This window comes from Ziziphus jujuba, chromosome 7, assembly GCF_031755915.1.
Source record: "Ziziphus jujuba cultivar Dongzao chromosome 7, ASM3175591v1".
NCBI lineage: Eukaryota > Viridiplantae > Streptophyta > Magnoliopsida > Rosales > Rhamnaceae > Ziziphus > Ziziphus jujuba.
In genome coordinates this window covers 1,985,364-2,005,370 of record NC_083385.1, presented here as the reverse complement: position 1 = coordinate 2,005,370, position 20,007 = coordinate 1,985,364, and the positions used below count along the sequence as shown (strand labels likewise).

The following is a 20,007-nucleotide window of genomic DNA, read 5'->3' as shown; positions in this document are numbered from 1 at the left end:
AAATATGCTGGGTGGCCAAGTATTTTATTAACGTCTCTCTGAAAAAAAAAAAGAAAGAAAAAGAAAAAAAAAAGGGTATTTTATTAACGTCAACGAGGAATTGATTAAAAAAAAAAATGATAATAAAATTTAAAAAATAATATCTTGATGCTATTTTTTTTTTTTTAATAGGAATTTACATTTGAATAAGATGTTTTATAGTAACAATTGAAATTTTCATAAATATATCTAGAATTAATTAGCAGAGCCACTCAAAAGAAGAAAAAAAACAGAAAAAAAGAAATTCAACTGCTAGAGAAATTAACAGGCACAAGCATGGTAGGAATGATATTATATTTCCCACAGCATAACGGGGAACGCACCGTTTTAAGGTTTGAAAATTGAAATTGCTGAAACTTAGAAGTCGTGTCCGAGAGTTTGGAATGGTTTAAAGAGAAGTAGAAGGGAAGGAATGGAAATTGCAAGAGGAGGATGAGGAAATAGAGATGCAGATTTGTGTGAGAAATTAATGAAAGCAAACGAAAAAATGGCGAACAAGTCGAGCCCCGCCACTGGCCCTCCTAAATCCGGAGATGCGGTTTCGAAAAGCTACAACTTCGCTTCTAACTGGGAACAGGTTTTTCTTTCACACTCTCTCCTCCTTCTGTCTTATCTCAATTCCATTAAATTGTTCTCGTCAAAATCCATATTCCATACGACGTTCAGGAAGCTAATTCCTCAGATCTGGCCCTCAGTGCCTAACCGGATCTAAGCGCGCCAAATTTTAACACCAAATCCAGTTTTGGTGAACTCCCTGGGTCTCTCAGTGTTGAATTTTGTTAGCTATTCACAATGTCTCTCGCGTTTGATTCGATATCTGCATCTGCTCTGTGTGTCTGTTAGTTTTGGTATTTTGATAGAAACTATTTGATTTGGCTATGCAGAACGCTCCTTTATCAGAGCAGCAACAAGCAGCCATTTTGGCTTTATCTCATGCGGTTGCCGAACGTCCTTTTCCTCAGAAATTGGTCAGTTTCCAGCATAGTCATTTATTTATGTATAATTGCTTATAATTTAAACAATTCATCGTTTCATTTTGAATACGTATGAATTGCAGGCCCAAGATCATATCTCTAGGCAGGGCAGTGGGTTGACCGTCTCGACCAAGGGCAACGCCTTGGGCTTTGAAGGTTCTGGAACTATCGATTCTGTTCTAGTCAACACAAATCAGGTGTGGCCCTGATTCATATATTCAATCACCTTCTACTTATTGATGTATGTTTTTCTTATAGCTAAAACAAGGTAAAGCTTCAGGAATCTGTAATTGGATATCAAGTGCATTGTATGTCTGGCTGTTTAGAGCCTTTCTTATATATTAGCTGGATAGATGAACTAGGTTATGTTGATGGACATTGAATTTCTGTTTGTTTTCTTAGATTTCTACTTCCTGTTGTAACGTTTTAACTTTTCTGTTTGATGCAGTTCTACAAATGGTTTACTGATCTAGAATCAGCCATGAAATCTGAGGTTAGAATGCTTTCAATATCATTTATTCCATTCTTTTTTTTTTCCCCCTAGATACAAGTTAGCTTTAGATGTGCAGTCATTGCTCACTTTTTTTTTTTTTTTTTTTTTTTTTTTTTTTTTTTTTTTTTTAAACTCTCCCTAGACAGAAGAGAAGTATCGGCAGTATGTAAACATATTGACAGATCGGATACAGACATGTGATGCCATACTTCTTCAGGTATATCTTGTGATTTTTTGAACGTTTATGTTCATTAAAGTTGCCTGAGTTTATGTTCAAGTCTTGCTTTTACGGTTTTGAAAATGGTTGGGCACCTTTGTTGCAGGTGGATGAGACCCTAGACTTATTTAATGACCTACAGCTGCAACATCAGGCAGTAGCTACTAAGACAAAAACTCTACATGATGCATGTGATCGATTGGTATGAATTTCTTTCTCATTTCTACCTTTTTAATGTTCTTGCCAAAGCATTAGCTTCATGTTAATCTCAATTGTGTTGTCTCTAAAGTCAATAACTTTAATGTGGCGTCCTTTCTGTGTTCAAAGGGATTGGCATGGGCATCAGACTTTGTAGATGCTTATGTTTTGCTTTCTTAGGGAAAAAGATGTAAAGGCATTTTCTTACAGCTTTGCTGCTTTGAAATATGATCTTTAGATCGTACCTTACATATTTAGCATGTATTATAGTTTCTTTGATCTTGTCTTTACCTTAGAATAGTAACCATTTAGTTTAAGCATTTGATTTTGTTGTCCTTTCAATTTCCATTGCAGGTAGTTGAGAAGCAAAGGTTGATTGAATTTGCAGAAGCACTTCGCAGTAAGCTCAACTACTTTGATGAACTGGAGAATGTAATAAAGCTATCTTACCTGAAGTTTCGGTTTTTCTGGAATGTTATATATTTAGGTTATTGTGTCCTATTTTCTTTTTTACTTAAAAGAAAACCTTAAATCTTCACCTTGTCCATTATACCTATTCTTTACAGTCAATGATATCTTTTGCTAGGACCTCTGAAAGATTGGATAAGACTTTAACCTTACAATTTATTTTCATTTCTAATGGGAGTTTTACACATTCTAAAGCAAAGTCATTTGAAGCTTCCTGCTGAGAAACTTATTATCTTTTTTCTTTAACAGAGAGTTTTTTATTTTTTATTTTATTTTATTGTTTTTTTAGTAGTAAGTTCTTATAATTCGAGCATAAATCATATGTTTGTTCAACTGTATGCAGATTTCTACCAATTTTTATTCCCCAAATATGAATGTTGTAAATGAGAACTTCCTACCACTTCTTAAACGCCTTGATGACTGCATATCGTAAGTGGAAAATTGTTTATAGTTATTCTTTCTGGACTTGTATTGTATTTCACAAACATCACTCAGTTAAAATCATTGTAGTTTGTTATTACTCTGGAGCTAATAGCATCCTATTTGGATGTATTCATTTTGATTTGAACTTCCTGACCTGAAACATATGTGCCTCAATTAGGTATGTTGAAAGCAATCCACAGTATGCAGAATCTAGTGTTTACTTGCTCAAGTTTCGACAACTGCAGGTAAAATTTTATAAAATAGTTGATCTGGGTAATACTATTGTCTTGGAGTTTCTTTTTCAAGTAGGAGTTATTCTGACTTCCACTAATATTATATCACATGTTTTGATAGTCTCGAGCCTTGGGGATGATTCGCTCTCATGTACTTTCTGTTCTTAAAAGTGCTTCCTCTCAGGTGAAGTAATTTCGTGGGTTTAAATACTTACTAATGCTTTATTAACACACTGTATACACATATTAGCTAGCTGCTAAATATGCTCATTGTTTCTTTCATCAGGTCCAAGCAGCGATCCGGAGCAGTGGTGGAAGCAAAGCATCTCTTTCTGAGGGTGTGGAGGCATCTGTTATATATGTCCGTTTTAAGGCAGCAGCAAGTGAGGTAAAGTATGCCTTTTGGTGAAACACGATGCTATTATATTAGTAGAAGGGATGATTACAGTAGTGAGTGTGTCACAAGATGAAAGCCAATTGAAACTGGTCAAATTTTCTTAGTGGTATTTTGTTGTATAGGATTACTCACATCAATTTGAGCTCTCCAGTCATTTAATGATTGAAGCTTTTTGCAGCTTAAGCCGGCGCTAGAGGAAATTGAAAGCAGATCATCAAGGAAAGAATATATGCAGTTGCTTTCAGAATGTCATAGACTGTATTGTGAACAGAGGCTTTCTTTGGTAAGCTCATAATATTTATTTTATACATATATAAATATATATTTTGTGTTCCTATGTCACTGCAATTTTCTTTTTGTGTGCTATCAAGGTAAAAGGCATAGTGCATCAACGGATATCTGAATTCACCAAGAAGGAATCCTTGTCATCATTGACTAGATCTGGGTGTGCATATCTGATGCAGGTAATGTTGAAAATACTAACGTGTATTAATGCAGGTTGTTTTTCTCTTTTTTATTTTATTTTATTTTTATTATTTTTTTATCCTTGTTAAAGAGAACATAAAAGTTTGCATGCTTTAGTTAAGGTATGATTTTACGAAGAAATTGGGTCTTTATTTGTTGATGGCTATAAGCCTTCAACTTAAGTTTTGTGCTCAAGTATATTTTGTACTGAAATTAGAAATTCTAGATGGATAAAAGATTATTTTCCTTTAAAAGCTGGATAGAGGTCATGGAAGACAGCTACTTTCTGTTTCAATTGACATTAAGATCTATTGCAGGTCTGTCAGCTTGAGCACCAACTCTTTTATCATTTTTTCCCATCTTCTTCAGAAGATGTTTCAAGTTTGGCACCATTGATAGATCCTCTGTAAGTATAGGACCAACTCTTTTATTCCCCTTTTCTTTCTTTTTCTACATAATTGAAATAGCTTAAGGAAAGGTATGAAACAGAATAAAATAGCTTAACAAACTTTAATGTTCACTTTAGACCAACAAGAAGTAAAGCTACAAGTTGACTTAATTTTTATGCCAAAGAATCTTCTTGAAAACTGTGACACTTACAGCTTTGTCTTAGGCTTCCAAAAGGAATTTTCTTTTATAACCAATCAACTGCGTCTACATCAATAAACTAAGTTCATTTAATCCTGTATATGGTCACCTTTTGCAGGTCGACGGACTTGTATGATAAATTGCGGCCAAAATTTATTCATGAGACAAACATTGATTCTCTTTGTGAGCTGGTTGATATTCTTAAAGTTGAAGTCCTGGGAGAACAGCTAAGTCGACGGAGTGAATCTTTAGCAGGTTTACGTCCTACACTGCAGAGAATTCTTGAAGATGTTCATGAGCGATTGACTTTCCGAGCTAGAACACATATACGTGATGAGGTGATTTCATGCTTGAAAGGTTGTTGAATTCATTTATTCTTCTCTTCTTCTTCTAATACCTTTCTGTTGCTAATTTCTTAGATAGCAAATTATCTGCCTTTGGATGAAGATTTGGATTACCCTGCAAAGCTGGAAAAATATACTGAGCAAACACCTGAAATAGCTCCAGTAATGTGCCTCAAATCTTCCATCCTTTAATAATACATGCCTCTCAGTGAAATATTACACTTTTCACATGTAAAAGCAATGCATTTTGATTATGTACTTATCTGTCCTTTTTCTCCTCCCACCTTCTCTGTGAAACAAATTGTAGGCTGATGAAAATGCTGATGTATTCAAATCATGGTATCCACCACTAGAGAAAACGCTATCTTGTCTTTCAAAGTTATATCGTTGTTTAGAGCCAACGGTTTTCACAGGTTTAGCGCAGGTAAATGAGTCATTTTGTAAGCTTACTACTGCCTTTAATTTTGTAACCCAGATGTATCGTTTACTTATTTATTTTTGCATATTTTGTTAAAACATTTGGTTATTGCTATGGCTTTCAGGAAGCAGTAGAAGTGTGCTCTATATCTATTCAAGTGAGTATTTTGAAATGGAATTTTCTACCTTTAAATGCAGTTACGAAGTTTCTATTTTGCATAAATGCTGAAAAAAAAAAAAAAGAAAAAAAAAATTTTGGTTGCTCTTACTTTAATTTTATCTTCTTCTGTGAAACAACTGGGGTCTTGCTTTTAGCGTGTTGACCCATATTTTAAGACATTTTTAACATGCCAACAATAAATGTAGCACATAGCCATCTGGTTATGATTGGATGATTCCTTTTATGTGCTGCAGAAAGCAAGCAAACTAATTATGAAGAGATCATCACCAATGGATGGGCAGCTTTTCCTCATAAAGCATCTTCTTATCTTAAGGGAGCAGGTTCTCATTCTTCTATTTTTCTGTTTCCTATGTGGGTATCCTATAAAAATTCTAGTACACGTTCACAATTATCTGTTTAATCTTTTCCAGATTGCACCTTTTGATATTGAGTTTTCAGTGACACACAAGGAGCTTGATTTCTCTCACTTGCTGGTTGGTAGCTTCAAAGCTAAAGCTCTAGTTTAGTTGCATATGTAATACTTTTGTTGTTTCTGCACATGTACTACATCACAATAACAGTGTTACTAGTAACATGCTTGTTTCTATTTGGACAAGTGGTAGATAGTCAAATATCATCAATCATTCTTCAATCTTTTTGTCCACTATTTGGACATGCTTGCTGTTATTAAATTTTTTGGACTGGTAATCTTATTGTCACCGAAACTCCATTTTCAGGATCATATAAGACGCATTTTCAGAGGTCAAGCCTCTCTATTCGACTGGGCTAGATCTACTTCACTTGTTAGGACCTTATCTCCTAGGGTTTTGGAAAGTCAAATAGATGCCAAGAAGGTTTGTGAATAACCTTTCAATTAATGATATTAATGTCTTAAGTTTTTGTTGACATTAAATTTTTGGACGTCAATTATTTATGTTAATCTCCTTCCCTTTGTAGGTAGTGATGGTATTAATTGCTGTAACATATGCAATGCAACGGATAGCTTATTGTCCCATTACTGAATCATAATTCAAATCTTACACTAAACCAATGGTCACTTTTAAAAATTCAATTTATTGCAGGAACTAGAAAAAAGCCTGAAGGCCACTTGCGAGGAGTTCATTATGTCGGTCACTAAGCTAGTTGTTGATCCTATGCTTTCATTTGTCACCAAGGTTTATTGCTTCCTTCTTTCTCTTTTATATGCTGGGGTTTTTCAATTATATCGCAGTTTTGCACAAAGCTTTTAGCCAGGAAAAACTTAATACCGTAGAGTTAGATCTAACTAACGAGTCAATAATCTAATAGATCTGATAGAACAAGATTCAATTCTCCATGTTATTATTGGCCCAGAAAAAAAAAAAAAAAAAAAATCTCCATGCTATGCCCTGGAACAATTAAAGACTACAAGAATATTTTTGTGGAATCTCCATAATCTTGCATTTCTTAAATTCCGTATCTGGAATGTTCTTTTAGTTCAAGAAAGACATCATAAACGATCTTTTTATTACCAAGTTCGTTTTACATTCATATTCCAAACTTTGTCTTCATGGATTATAGATCTAGAATTAAATGCACTCGTGCCTAAATTGTTTTTAATATGTTTTTTGTAGGTCACAGCTGTAAAAGTTGCATTATCCTCCGGCAGCCAGAATCAAAAGCTAGAGTCAGTTATGGCCAAACCGATAAAGGATCAAGCTTTTGCTACTCCAGATAAAGTGGCTGAACTTGTGCAGAAGGTACGATTTCAGTTAACGTGAGAAGCTGCCTAAGTCTGAGGACTATAATCTTCAAATTTGCTTGGACAATAGAAGAGGAATACTGATAATTATAGTCTGCATAAGTGATAAGGTTTTGTTTATTGGAGCTGATTTCCTGTTATACATTCTGGAGCAGGTGAAGACTTCTATTCAACAAGAGTTGCCAACTGTGATGGCAAAGATGAAGCTTTACCTGCAGAATCCATCAACACGAACTATACTATTCAAACCAATAAAGTAAGATATTGATGGAGTAGAATGTATTCATACGAGATTTTTCCTTTCTTCCAACTTTTATCTGCTGGTTCATCTGGAACTCTACTAGTTTATTATTAATGACATCTGGAACTATTTTTCTTCTCTTACAGGACAAATATTGTCGAAGCCCATGTACAAGTACAAAACCTACTAAGGACCGAGTATTCCCTGGAAGAGATACAAAACGTCATAAATATGCCGTCCATACATGAACTTCAAGGTCAACTTGATCGTCTCCTCTAGGGTGCTCGTGAAGTATTATTAAATTACGTCATACAGGTTTTCCTTTCAGTTGAAGATTTTTACGGCACACTTGGGAGTTTTAGTTCAAGATTGTGGAAACGATTTTCTGGAATATCCATACTTATAAATGAAATATATGTATTCATTTTTTGATGTCAAATAGTTAGCCAATTAGCAGTCGTTTACGGATCGTTGAAAGCAGATATAGCTCGTGAGCCGTGTAGTTTTATATGATGGTATACATGTCAATTTATGTATGTTGATTAACGAAAGCAAGATATACAAAATTAATCTCTTTTTTTACCTACTAAATGCTAATATGGTCAATGTATTCTCAAAAATCGCAAATAGTCAAAACAATGTACCCGTAAATTCAGTTTACTCACGCACAATGTAGCAAAATAAAGCTTGTGGTCTTCCAAAATATTTAGTGAATGTATATACGCTCGTTGATTGTTTGTTATATATCATATAATCTATTTAACTGTTATAGTAAGTTTTTTAACCAAAATTCAGATGTTGAGAATTGAGATTTCTATCTTTCAGCAAAAGAGGAAAACAGACATTTATTGCACTATAAATTATTAACGGAATGAAACAATCAACCCGTACGGCTTAATTAGAACAATCAACTCAAAAGTTAATTTTTGATATACCCAAATACAAAGATTTGATTTACATCAAATGAAACAAATAACAGCGAGCCACTCAGGCCCTAATGATGTAATCCTGCACTATGCACCTACTAGAGTGCTCTACCCTTTCCATAATAAAAAATGAAAAGAAAAAATGTAAAAAGAAAATGGCACTATTCCCCCTATCCCTATGGAACAATTTCTTGGCATTTCTTTTCTTATACGCGAGGGGGAAAAAAATCAACACATGGATACATTAGAAGAAACTGAATAAACATGTAAAAACAGAAAAGGAGAGCGGGGTTGGGAACTATTGATTTCTAATTTTCAAGGGAAATGATATCCAACTTTACATGTTTCAATATACAGGAGAATAAAAAATAAAAAAGAAAAAAAGAAAAATTTCAGCTTTATCAATCAACGTTCCCACCTTGAAAATTCTCTTCATTAAGGTCAGATTGGGAACCACTAGGAACAATTGTAGGGGGTGACCATTGATCTGGTACCATAAGAAAATAAGTAGTCATAGCTTTCCTGAATCGTTTCTTGTACTGCTCAGGTGAAATCACAGTTGGAGTTGTGTTTCTAGGTCCTCCAAGAAAGCCTGACGTCTTCACCCAAGATTCAAGGTGCTTATCCCATGTATATTGCCTCATAAAATCAATGATCCCCAGAACCAGCTCGTGCTTTTCCTCATCCACTCCAACTAATAATGAGTAATCCATCACATCAATTGACTGTAACAGTAGCAGAATATCAAATCATATATTAGCAAAATCCATGGCAAGAGAAACAAGTCAAAAACCTATATTTAACTACCAGATATGTCTAGGTTATAACTCAACGGGCTAAAATGAAAAGCGAAAATGGAAATCCCTTGTTCTGCAGTATGAGGACATAAAGATCATGATAGGCAGTCGAAATTCAACTTACAGCAAGGAATGAAGTATCGTTCCAGACAGCTCTCTCTAGCACCCGCTTTGCCTTGTTCCCCACAAAAATTGGAGAAGTTGGCATCGATTCAATCAGATTCTGATCCAGCAGAACTTTATTGTTCCCACTTGTGTCAGCATTATACCGTGATCTTGAAGACCCTTTAAGGTCATAAAGCCGAGTAACATTACGTCTGTACAAAAGATTCTCCATTGCCAAAACATCCATCTTGCATTCTTTCCCTCCTTTAACATGCTTTGTGGAAACCTTACGGATGAGACCAACAAAAGAAAGACAAAATTGAAGATGAATAATAGCGTTGTATAATACTAAGAAAAGTCTGGATAAGATTAAAAACTTAAATAGTACTGAAAAGTAACACAAATTTGATATAAAACTAACTTCATTACGAAAAGAAAGTAGTGAAACGAATAGAACTGACTCACTTGTGGAAATTGGATATCATTTTGAAATCCAAGTACTATATGTTTGTTCAAACTGTTCAAAGTATTTAAGCGTTTTAAAGACTGCAAAAGTAACCTACAATACCTGATAAATTCCAAGGATCTTTGCCAGGCAAGTTGGGCTTCCAGAACTGATGGACTCGGACAAATACCTAAAATAAGCTGGTGCAAACTTGATAAATGACTCCAGTTCTGTCTTTGTAACCTGTTTGATTATAAATCGATCATCCAAGGTTTTTGCAAAGAAAACATTGCTCTTGCCACCCTGGGCACCCCACTTCTTACAGCGACTAAGAGATCTTATGAAATCCAATTCAGAAGGACAACATATCCTCCTTAGAGCCTCAAATCGTTTCGCATAGTAGCAAGTCACTGTGTACTTCACCTTCCCAAGAGGGCCATCATCGGTAAAAGAAACTCTAGCTTGCAAATCCTTTGAATAGTGGAGTGGATCCACAACATGAGAACTGCGCGACCCAGACACAGATAGGATGCTCTCATCAAGAGAACCTAGACCTCTGTAGGTATCAGCAACTGACTCATCAAAAGAGTTAAGTGAGAGTAGATTCACCGAATCAAAAAGTGGTAAAGAGACAGAAGAATCCCCAGCATCTTTTAATCTCTCAGACTCAGACATCTGTGAATGATAATCTGGCGAGACAAGTGTATATGCTATAATACTAGTGGGCTCATCATCATAAATGGGGACAACGGTGTCGTTAACACCAACCGGCAGAAGCAACCGGGCACCACTTTGCCGTTCCAATTCCCGAAGAAGTGAAACGTAGACAGGATTGTAGTCACCATTGCAAAGTTTTTGAACACTCAATGGCAAACTCTTGAATGAACTATTTGGAAATGGCATTCCTACCCACCTTGTGGAGTTTTCAATGTTTTCTTGCCGCTTTAGAGGTAATGCAGAGCCAACAGAACGAGCTGCCTCAATCTTACCCAAGTCAACAGCAGAATTTTCCACATTTGAATTTGCTGGAACCATACTTAACACAGTTGAAGAATCTACCGTAGTTGAATCGGCAAAAGAATGGCCATCCTCTTTTGATGCTATACTAGTTGGGTGACTTTCACCAGTCCAAGCAGCATCAAGCGTATCGGATAAATCTGGCACTATTGGATACTCACCCTCTGAGAGGGCCCTCCTCACCAGCTTTCCAGTTTCCATAGGATCAGATTTATCATTGATATTTTCATTGAAAGAAAGGTAAAGATCAGTCTCATTTCCATGACTTTGGTCCAATCCTGTTTCATTTTCTTTCTGAACTCCAGCAGACTGGCCCAATTGGCCAGCACTTCCTTGTTGATTAAGGTTTGTATCAGGATTTTTTTCAAGAAAGGAATCACAACTGCTAAATCCTTTACCTGGTTTGGAGGTAGAATTCATCTCAACAATCTTCTCTATACGATTGATAGGTTTCTCCTTGAGTTTTGGGAGGGAAGAACTCAAACCTTCCTGGAGATTGTTGACGTTTATACTGGCTGCATGTACCAGGCGTTGGTCCCAAACATATGAGCTGAAGAGTATCTGTCTCCGCAATTTATTGATTTCAAGAATATCAATTGCAGGTTTGCCAGGTTTAAACTCTGTACACAATGATTTGCGTGATGATTCCTACATACATATAAAAAAGAAAAAATCGAAGTCACAAATAAGAAGTAGCTTACAGCCAATAAAATATAATATATATAACTTACTTATAACCAAAAGATAAAATAAGATTAAAATAAAAAAGAAGGATAAACAGTAAGACGACAAAAAATTCCTCACTAATGCTTACTATATGATAGACCTATTCAGTTGAGCATCAATTAGGACAACTGAGATAATATGGTGTGGTTTAGTGGTAGGTACCATACAGCACATCAATTAAGTTTTATCACCACACAAATCATGGTCAGATTGTATTTTTGTTCTTTTTGAGGGAATCATTCCCACATGAGCTACCTCAAATTCTTCTTTCTCCTTCTGTAGCATCCCTTCCAGTTCTCCAATTTGCTTATGCAGTTCATGCGTACTCATGCCACCATCCTGCGACCCTGTAGCAGATATCTTCAGTGAAATCTGACGAAGAGCATTCTGCACCTCTGTAAAAAGGAGTTCAGCCTGCTTATGTACCTGTTGACATGACCAATGATCCAATAAGCATTATCAATTTACAACCAGCAGCTGTAAAACAGAAAAATATATTTTTTTTTCCTAGTACCTCATTTACTTCTTTTTGTATCCAATCCAGATCATTGTAGTAAAATTCAAGTTTTGATGGGGGAAGGTAAACAGAGTGAACATCAATAGATGCATAGCGAAAGCAAGCGACCATTCTCCCAAAACTGTACATGTGAAAGTACAATTTAAAAACAAAAGTGAAACCAACTGTTCTAGCTGAATCTCAAAGGCAAGCACCCAGCCAAATAAAAAATGAGACGAAGTAACGTTACAGACCCATAGCTTCTATCCAAAATTTATGAACACAAGAATAGCAACAAGAATTAATTGAGAGAGGATGCCAGCAGGTCTATTTTTTAAAAGCAAGTAAAATTATCAGAAGATTAAGAAGAAAAGGAAAAGCATCAGCTAAGTTTAGATGTTGATGGCACATGCAAAACAGAACAGCTCCTAAATGCCTTGATTGTATATGCTACACCTACATTACTCTCTGAAAAAACATACCCATAGAAGCGGAGGCAATCTCTGTGAAGGGAATGACCACAGCTTGCCACTCTGCTAGCTGCTGCATGATTTGAAAAGCTTAGCTCCAAAAATTTCCCGAAAGATAAACCCCAGGCTGCATCAGACATTACCACTCTTCGAGTGGCTGGAGGGAAGCCGTTGGTTCTGGGACACCTCAGGCACCTGTGCCACATCCAGATTTTACCTTCCTTTTCCCCTGGTAGGAGAAACTCTTGGAGTTTTTTAACAGATATTGTAAGGCTCCCTTGTCTATGTGTATAACAATGAACATGTGCTTCTGATTGCATGCCACATGACCGACAGTGATAACTCTGGACAAGGAGAAAACTCATGTTTAGCATTTCAAAAAAAAAAAAAAAAAAAAAAAAGCCTCGTCATGAAGAGAATAAAGGTTACCTCATCAAATAAGTCATCACGTAAAAACCGCCCCAAAGGCTTATCAAAACTTCCATAGTATTTAATTCGAAAGAGATGGGCCCGTTCACACACAGTTCCCTTCCACACACAACGTGTCGATAAGGACACCAAAATGCTTTGATGGTCTGAGGGTGAGGGAGGAAACTCTTCCTTTGAAGATCCCACCTCCTCATTACGATGATTAGAATAATGCATTACGGATGGCACCTCTGGTGCACCAAAGCGATTTGCATTCAATGCATTGCCATCAGAATGGCTCATATCAACACCTTTTCCATTAGCCTTTGACATGCCAGAAGAAGTTGAAATTAAACTATTATCTACCACAGGCTCTCCAGTGTAAACTGTTTTAGCTTGAAAAGTTTCTTCAGGACACTTAGAGGGACAAATTTGACCATTATGATATGATTCTGCTATAAGCTGTCCTGTAGGGCACAAGGAAGTGAAGGAAGAATTGGATCTTATAGAGTTTGGGGAATGACAAGGAACTGTACATGCATAAGTTGAATCATATCCTTCCAATTTCAAAATGTGATCATCATTTGTAGATAAGTGCTTATCTGACGTAAAACTTTTGTTGGATTTCTGTAGTTCGCTTGCACCTTCAGGACCCGGAGACTTTCCAGTTGCTGCAATGCTAAAACCAGGTACAATAGAAATCGACCTGTCAATACTTGACGGTTTATCGGGTAATGCAACAGTTATCGGAGATTTCAGAGGGAGTTCCGGAAGTGAAGCGCCTTCATCAGCCAGAAAGGATGTCTCCATGGCCAAGTGATAAGCAGCAAAAACTCCATACTGGATCACATGTTTCACCTTCTTTAACTCATCTCCACTAGCACCCTTGAGCAAAATCTGGAACAAGTTAAAGCAAATTATCCATTTCAAAAGTTTCTAACAATTTTGCCCTAAAAATCAGTGGGAAAAAAAAAAAAAAAAAACAAGAGTTACTACAACATGGTACCGAGATCCATTTTATGGATCCAAGATAAGAATATGGATATACATTGCAGGACTTACAGTACAACCAAATGGTTTCGGGCATCCCTCAAAGAACATTAGAGTCTTCATTAGTTTCTTCCCACCTTGCCCAGCACTGCCATGCTCTTCAATAAATTTCTCCACATGGAACATATCACAATACCCCAGCTTTGGTGATGTGAGATGATCAATTGAAGAGACTATTTGTGCCCCAGTGCAGCGGGCTATACGCTCTAAAAGTGGCCTCTTAATGTTCAAAACAAGTGATATGTCCTTTGCTAGAAGGTATTCCTGAGCATATCGAGATACAGACTTCTCCACCAACAGAACATTAGGGTGGTGAGCATCAATCTTAGCAACTGCCATCTTCAAATGGTCCATTTCCTGAAAGGGAGAATACAGGCTCATAAGAACAAGACAACCCCCACAAAAGTTTAATGGATAACAAAAAGTGAGGAATCTGAAGGAATTTTTCAAGCTCTTAATCCCTTATTGAAACCCCCACAAAATAAATAATTAGATCACAGACCTAAGAAAAAGAAAAGGTAAACAATTAAAACCTGCTGCAACAATGTATCAAAACTTGACAAGAGGTTAGAAACACGCTGATACTCCAAGGCTCCTCCAAGTATAAGAAAACGTGGTTTATCTATCCTTGATGTCATTCGGCGATGAGCCACATTTTTCTTACAAACAACTCCTTTAACCACCATACTAGAAAACAAAAGTCATCAGTATAACAAAAATTTGGAGAATATAACATAATAGATAAATATAATGAAGCCTTCTCCCAGTATGTAGGAGCTGACGGAGTAGAAATGCAGTTTCTATCAACCCTTCTTACTCCAAAAGTTTGAGCTCCTCGCCCTTGCATGAGAACTTTGATAAACTGGGTGTGGGGGGTGTTAAAAGTGTTGGGGAAGAAACTGATAGACACAAGCACAAGGATATTCACTCAAGTTGCCGGAAGACATGAATTGACAACACATACAAGCAAGCAGTAGAAGAGTCTATCAACTGCAGTCATTTATGCAGACCTACATTACCAATACATACCTAGACGCATAAACACATCCTAAAGAATTCCACTTTCCCCAGTAAAGAAGAGAGCAAAAATTCAAGCCCACAAGGTCTAACATTATGACTTAAAAACTAAACAAAATGCTGAATTGCTGACCTAAGCAGACAGCTTGACCAATGTCTCAAGTGCACTCTTTCCTAATTATTCATAAACGTAACTCATACATAAACAGGGCTGAAGAACCAAATTTAAAAAAATACTAAAAATAAAATACTAAAAGAGTGCACTCATCCATCAGCTTCAAAATTAAACTAGAAATAGGAAGAAATCATAGACTTTCCCCTTCTTCTCTTGTTTTCAGATATTGACATGAACTTTGGGCAGGAAATTGATAATATGAAACACTTATTCAACATAATAACTTTGGAATATAAATGGTTCTACAACAGGACATTTTAAGAATGCAATACATTATTTCTTCCATACTTAGCAAGTCATGCGGATATTTCCTACATAAAGTCATAGCATTTCAACACTAGTAATACAATCAATTGGTCGATAGCAAACGAGCCCAAAGATAAGACAAATTTAATGGTTTTCAAGAATGAAAAAAAAGAACCATTCTATATATGGACCAACAATAGAGCTTTCCAAAAAGTGAAGCTTCAAAATTACCTCTCACTGCGACGCCCACAAGCTATGCATTTGACCTTGACATACCCCCCAGGATCCATTCCTCCACCTTTGCTCGTATCTGGCTTGAGAAGAGTTGCAGCTTCCCATGACAAAGAAGTAATTATCTCCAACCAACTTTCTCTGTCATCATCTTCGCCTGCTGGAAGGTTTTCAACCTGCAAAAGCTGAGATACCAAAGCTCTAAAATGTCCCTCCACCACATTCTTCATGGCTTTTCTGTGCTCCTCACTTGACTTGTCCCTACTACGAAACTCTCCACTACCAAAGCTGCTTGAAGAGCGTAGATACCCCCACTCGCCTGTAGCACCCTCATCATTATCATCATCATCATCAAATAAAGCAGCTTCTCTCTCATCCTCTTCATCCTCTGGCTCTGGAGGAAGCCAGAGCAGTCCATTGTTCTCAAAATCCACAGGCTCAGTACTTGTGCTGTCCACATATGGAGCAGCTTCACAGTCATCACCATTATAGTGTCTATCAGTTTCTTCCCCAACATTTTTAACACCCCCCACACCCAGTTTATCAAAGTTCTCATGCAAGGGTGGTGAGGAACTCAAACTTTTGGAGTCAATGTTATCTCCGTTTGGACGCATTTTATGTGGACCATAAACATGGTCAACCCCATCAACATTAACTGCGTCATAATAATCATCAACTTGAGAGAAATGCCTTGTTTCTGAACCTGAACGATAAGCACCATAGTCATCATCTTCATCATCACTCCTGTAACCAAGGATAAGCAAAAATTGTAGATTCAAAATAAGAGCATCAGGTTATTATGAAGATGCAGTGACGTGTTAAAGATTAGACGATCAAGAAGAAAGAAAAAGCATATCAACAAACATGGAAACGTCTTGCCAGGGGAAGATAAACAACAAAGTGAAAATTCAAACAAAACCATGATTTTATGTCTATCTAAATTCATATATTGAGTTGCACAAAATCATGACAATTATACATAACATGCAAGCAGCTGTAAAAGATTATAGCTCATGTGCCACTTACAAAATTATGATTGAAATAAGGTAAAACATACCTGTTCATGCAAAATCCAAATTGATTGGGTAATGAATCCTCCATGACTGCATCATTATTTATGCTCTTCTGAGATGCTATGTTCCCATTTTGAACTATAGCTGAATCCACCTTGGCAGATTGACGAGGGCTAAGGCTAGAACTACATGGAACATGCTGATAAGGCCCAGTTGAATAAGGCGTAGAACCAATAGTGCTGTTGCTGCTGTGGCACGTGCAGCTGGACTTAGTGCTGGCCAAGCTTGTTGCAGATGGTGATGGACTGAGGGCAGGGCTGGGTGCACCAGCCCCATTATCAACTGTTGCTGTCCCTTTCTCCCATTGCGTGTAGCAATAATTACAGACCCTAATCCTCTCCCAATCTTCTCGACCACTCCTTGGCTCATTGGACAGTGCAGGAATTGAGTTTGCTGTACACTTGGCACAGAAAACTCGTCCACATAACCGGCAATGATGCTTACGATTAAATACTGTGAACTGGGAGTCACACTCATAACATACCCTACAGCTCTGATCGGGCATCCAAAAGTCCCTGGACACATTCGCAGGCTCAGACCTCCGAGGGATCCAGGACTTAACTATGTCAACTAGCTCTGACAGTTTTTTGTCGGGGGTGCCCATCGAAAATGGTCCCACCCAATCCCACTCATCATGAATGGGTCATTGGCCGATCTAAGAAAGAAAGAGCCCTTAAATCACTAGTCAAGGACCTGGCAGGAATAGAACCCAACTCCAAATATAAAGCGATTGCGAAACTTGACAAAGATAACCCACGTCTGAACTCAAAACTCAGTACGTTCTGTAATCTTAGAAGAGCAATGAACCATAAGACTGAGTTCAGAAACTAAAGTCATGCCGACAAAAGCTGAAATGAATCCACATTTCTTATCGAGTATAGAAACTAAAGTCATGCCGACAATAGTTGAAATGAATCCACATTTCTTAAGAGATTTTTATTAGTTTATGCACAATCAGAAGGAGGCACAACACTAATCATTTCTCTACAGGAAAACGATTATTGGAGTCTGAATCAAAGAGTTGTAATAAGAATTACCTCCAAATGAATTGACTTTTGTGAATTTCCCAGAAAGCGCCCAACAAATTCAATAATATCCTACGGTGAAATCAGGCCGAGGACCCAAATTCAGTATGGATAGTGGTGGGCGTGCCTCTAATCCCCCAAATTCACTGGAACCCAAGATATTCCAGAATTTTATGACAATTCAGTGGCTTTGGACGACTCCCCCTTTCGTTTCCGAATATTGGCGCACCGCCCGAATCCAAATATCTCGTAAAAGATTCAATTTTTCCTACATATATATATATATATATAGAGAGAGAGAGATAAGATCATGCATGAAAGTGTGACGGAAACAAAAAGAGACTCAATGAGGAAAAAATAAAACTAAAAAATAAAAAAAATAAACAGAAAAGAAAAAAGTCAAGCCCTAAATCAATCAAACCACAAAATCTTTGATTGGACCCCACCACAATTTACCCGCAATTCCTCCCTCAAACGGTCTTATTTTACGAACAAAGAAGCATAACCCAACACGCAGAGATCTCCTCTGTACATACACCTCCGACCATTAACCCCAAAAAAATAAATAAATAAATAAATAAATAATAAATAAATAAATAAACTTTTAAGACAAATTAACCACAACCCACCAACCCCATATAATCTCAAACTGTCACTTTTCAATTTTTTTTCAATTTCCTATATAGCTAAGCATGTATATAATATGTCCTAATTCTATATATATATATATATATATATACACAAACAAAAACAAACAATTTGAAGATATATAACGGATGATACGATATCAACCGGGACCTGAAAATCCCACCCATTAGCCAATCCCGCTTGAATTAATTACAATTATTTCAAACAGATTTGGTAAAAAATTGTTTCTAATAAAGAAAACAATATACAAACAACATGCTTATAAACGATTTCTGGCATTAAATTTGAATTTCTTTTAACAATATGCTTACTGGAATTTTTCTACCTTCTTTCTCTGCACTTCCCACTCTGTCTTCCAACTTTCTGTTTCAATCGCTGTGCATCGCGTTCGTGTTTGATGGGTGTTTTTCATTTTTTAATAAAATTATTTATTTGTTTTTAATTTTCTTTGTTTTTCGTGTCATGTGGAAAAGACGCTATGCACTCCAACCGCATGTCAAGTCTCGTGATAACTTAAGATTAATAATTATGATTTTTATTGAAGTGTATATATATATATATATATATTTTTTTTTTTGTTTTTTCACTTGCCGCAAAAATTGAAAATTATAAATTTCATATCACAAACGGTCAAATATCTAAAAATATTAAAATTACAAAATCGGCCCCACATTTTATATTATTGCCACGAGTTCTTTTCTTTAATACTATAATCTTTTCCCTTCTTAACTTTTTAATTATTTTATCTTTTTAATAACTTTTCACCTTTTTTCATTTACAACAATAGATTGCCACATGTTTCTTTATTATCCTTAATTAAAGGTGGGATTTATATATTCGTTTATTTATGTATTTAAGTGTGCAATAATGATATTTTCAAAAAAAAAAAAAAAGTGTGTGCAATAATGATATTTACCAAAAAAACCAAAAGTTTGTAATAATAATTTCGTGTCCTTAATTAATTCTAATTCCTTCTTTATATGTAATTGTTATGAATATTTTCTAGTATTACTTATTTAACACACAAAAAAAAAAGAAATTGTTGAAAATAAAAGTAAGAGGAAAAGAAGTATTATTATTATTATTATTATTATTAATTTGCGTCTTGAATAGAAAGTGAGTGATATAAGTGATGGAAAGGTGAAGTTTTTAGTGGACAATTAAAATTAAATAAAAACAATTGTAAAATTTTAATTTTTTGGGTAAAGTGAAAGACAAAAATATTTTCAGTATGTATTAACATCTATTAGATTTAAGTCGGTTGCAAAATTTTATGCTCTCTAAAAATGCAGAATGCCTCCACTTTGTTAGTGAAAATAATGTCAAATAGTTCAACATAACAACGTTTAGAATCACGAGTCAAATATAAAACTAAATATGTTCCTTGACATTTGAACCCAAAAAAAAAAAAAGGGAAGAAAGTTGTTACGATCAAAGGTAGTCACATGAGGAAGTGGATCTAACTGGAACTTTCAAGTCAATCTGGTCTTTTATTTTTATTTTTTATTTTTTGGTGAATGAAGTCAAGCTGTTCTCTCCTTAACAAAGTAATCACCAATTTGCTGTCCATATTCCAGCCCCCACTAACTATGTTTTCGTGTTTCCATTGAAGAATGTAGTTGAAATAGTTTCAACCTTTTCATCTTAAACAACATGGTTGAGTTGGTTGGGTTGATAACTTATGTGGAACACCTGAATTAGCTCTAATAGTCCCCAAATAAATAATAAAAAAAGGAGGGAAAAAAAAAAAAAGA

At 35.9% G+C, this 20,007-nt stretch overlaps 2 protein-coding genes across 5 annotated transcripts; one reads left to right on the top strand and one right to left on the bottom strand.

The window, feature by feature from the left end:
* The first annotated feature begins 268 nt into the window (after positions 1-268).
* On the top strand, positions 269-7,989 carry LOC107423825 (conserved oligomeric Golgi complex subunit 3). The gene is made up of 25 exons (XM_016033462.4): positions 269-616; positions 924-1,007; positions 1,097-1,210; positions 1,462-1,506; positions 1,649-1,723; positions 1,830-1,925; positions 2,276-2,353; positions 2,733-2,818; positions 2,991-3,057; positions 3,167-3,229; positions 3,332-3,433; positions 3,621-3,725; positions 3,814-3,906; positions 4,225-4,313; positions 4,614-4,833; positions 4,915-5,001; positions 5,147-5,263; positions 5,382-5,414; positions 5,671-5,757; positions 5,848-5,910; positions 6,154-6,270; positions 6,499-6,591; positions 7,030-7,155; positions 7,313-7,413; positions 7,545-7,989. The coding sequence occupies exons 1-25, from the start codon at positions 509-511 to the stop codon at positions 7,675-7,677; spliced, it is 2,382 nt and encodes a 793-aa protein (XP_015888948.3). The 5' UTR covers positions 269-508; the 3' UTR covers positions 7,678-7,989.
* A 303-nt stretch (positions 7,990-8,292) lies between these two features.
* Positions 8,293-18,754, bottom strand: LOC107423824 (1-phosphatidylinositol-3-phosphate 5-kinase FAB1B). 4 transcript variants are annotated; one of them, XM_016033459.3, is made up of 13 exons: positions 18,565-18,754; positions 17,618-17,873; positions 16,565-17,369; positions 15,508-16,251; positions 14,372-14,525; positions 13,851-14,195; positions 12,810-13,685; positions 12,393-12,724; positions 11,929-12,052; positions 11,670-11,840; positions 9,795-11,336; positions 9,246-9,512; positions 8,293-9,049 (listed from the first exon to the last, which is right to left on the bottom strand). In XM_016033459.3, exons 3-13 carry the CDS (start codon positions 17,182-17,184, stop codon positions 8,726-8,728), a joined length of 5,499 nt encoding a protein of 1,832 aa, XP_015888945.3. In that variant the 5' UTR covers positions 17,185-17,369; positions 17,618-17,873; positions 18,565-18,754; the 3' UTR covers positions 8,293-8,725. The 4 variants fall into 4 exon arrangements, with proteins under 4 accessions (XP_015888945.3, XP_024932221.3, XP_060674822.1 ...); XM_025076453.3 differs by having other exon boundaries at positions 16,565-17,362; XM_060818839.1 differs by having other exon boundaries at positions 16,565-17,873.
* Positions 18,755-20,007: the final 1,253 nt, after the last annotated feature.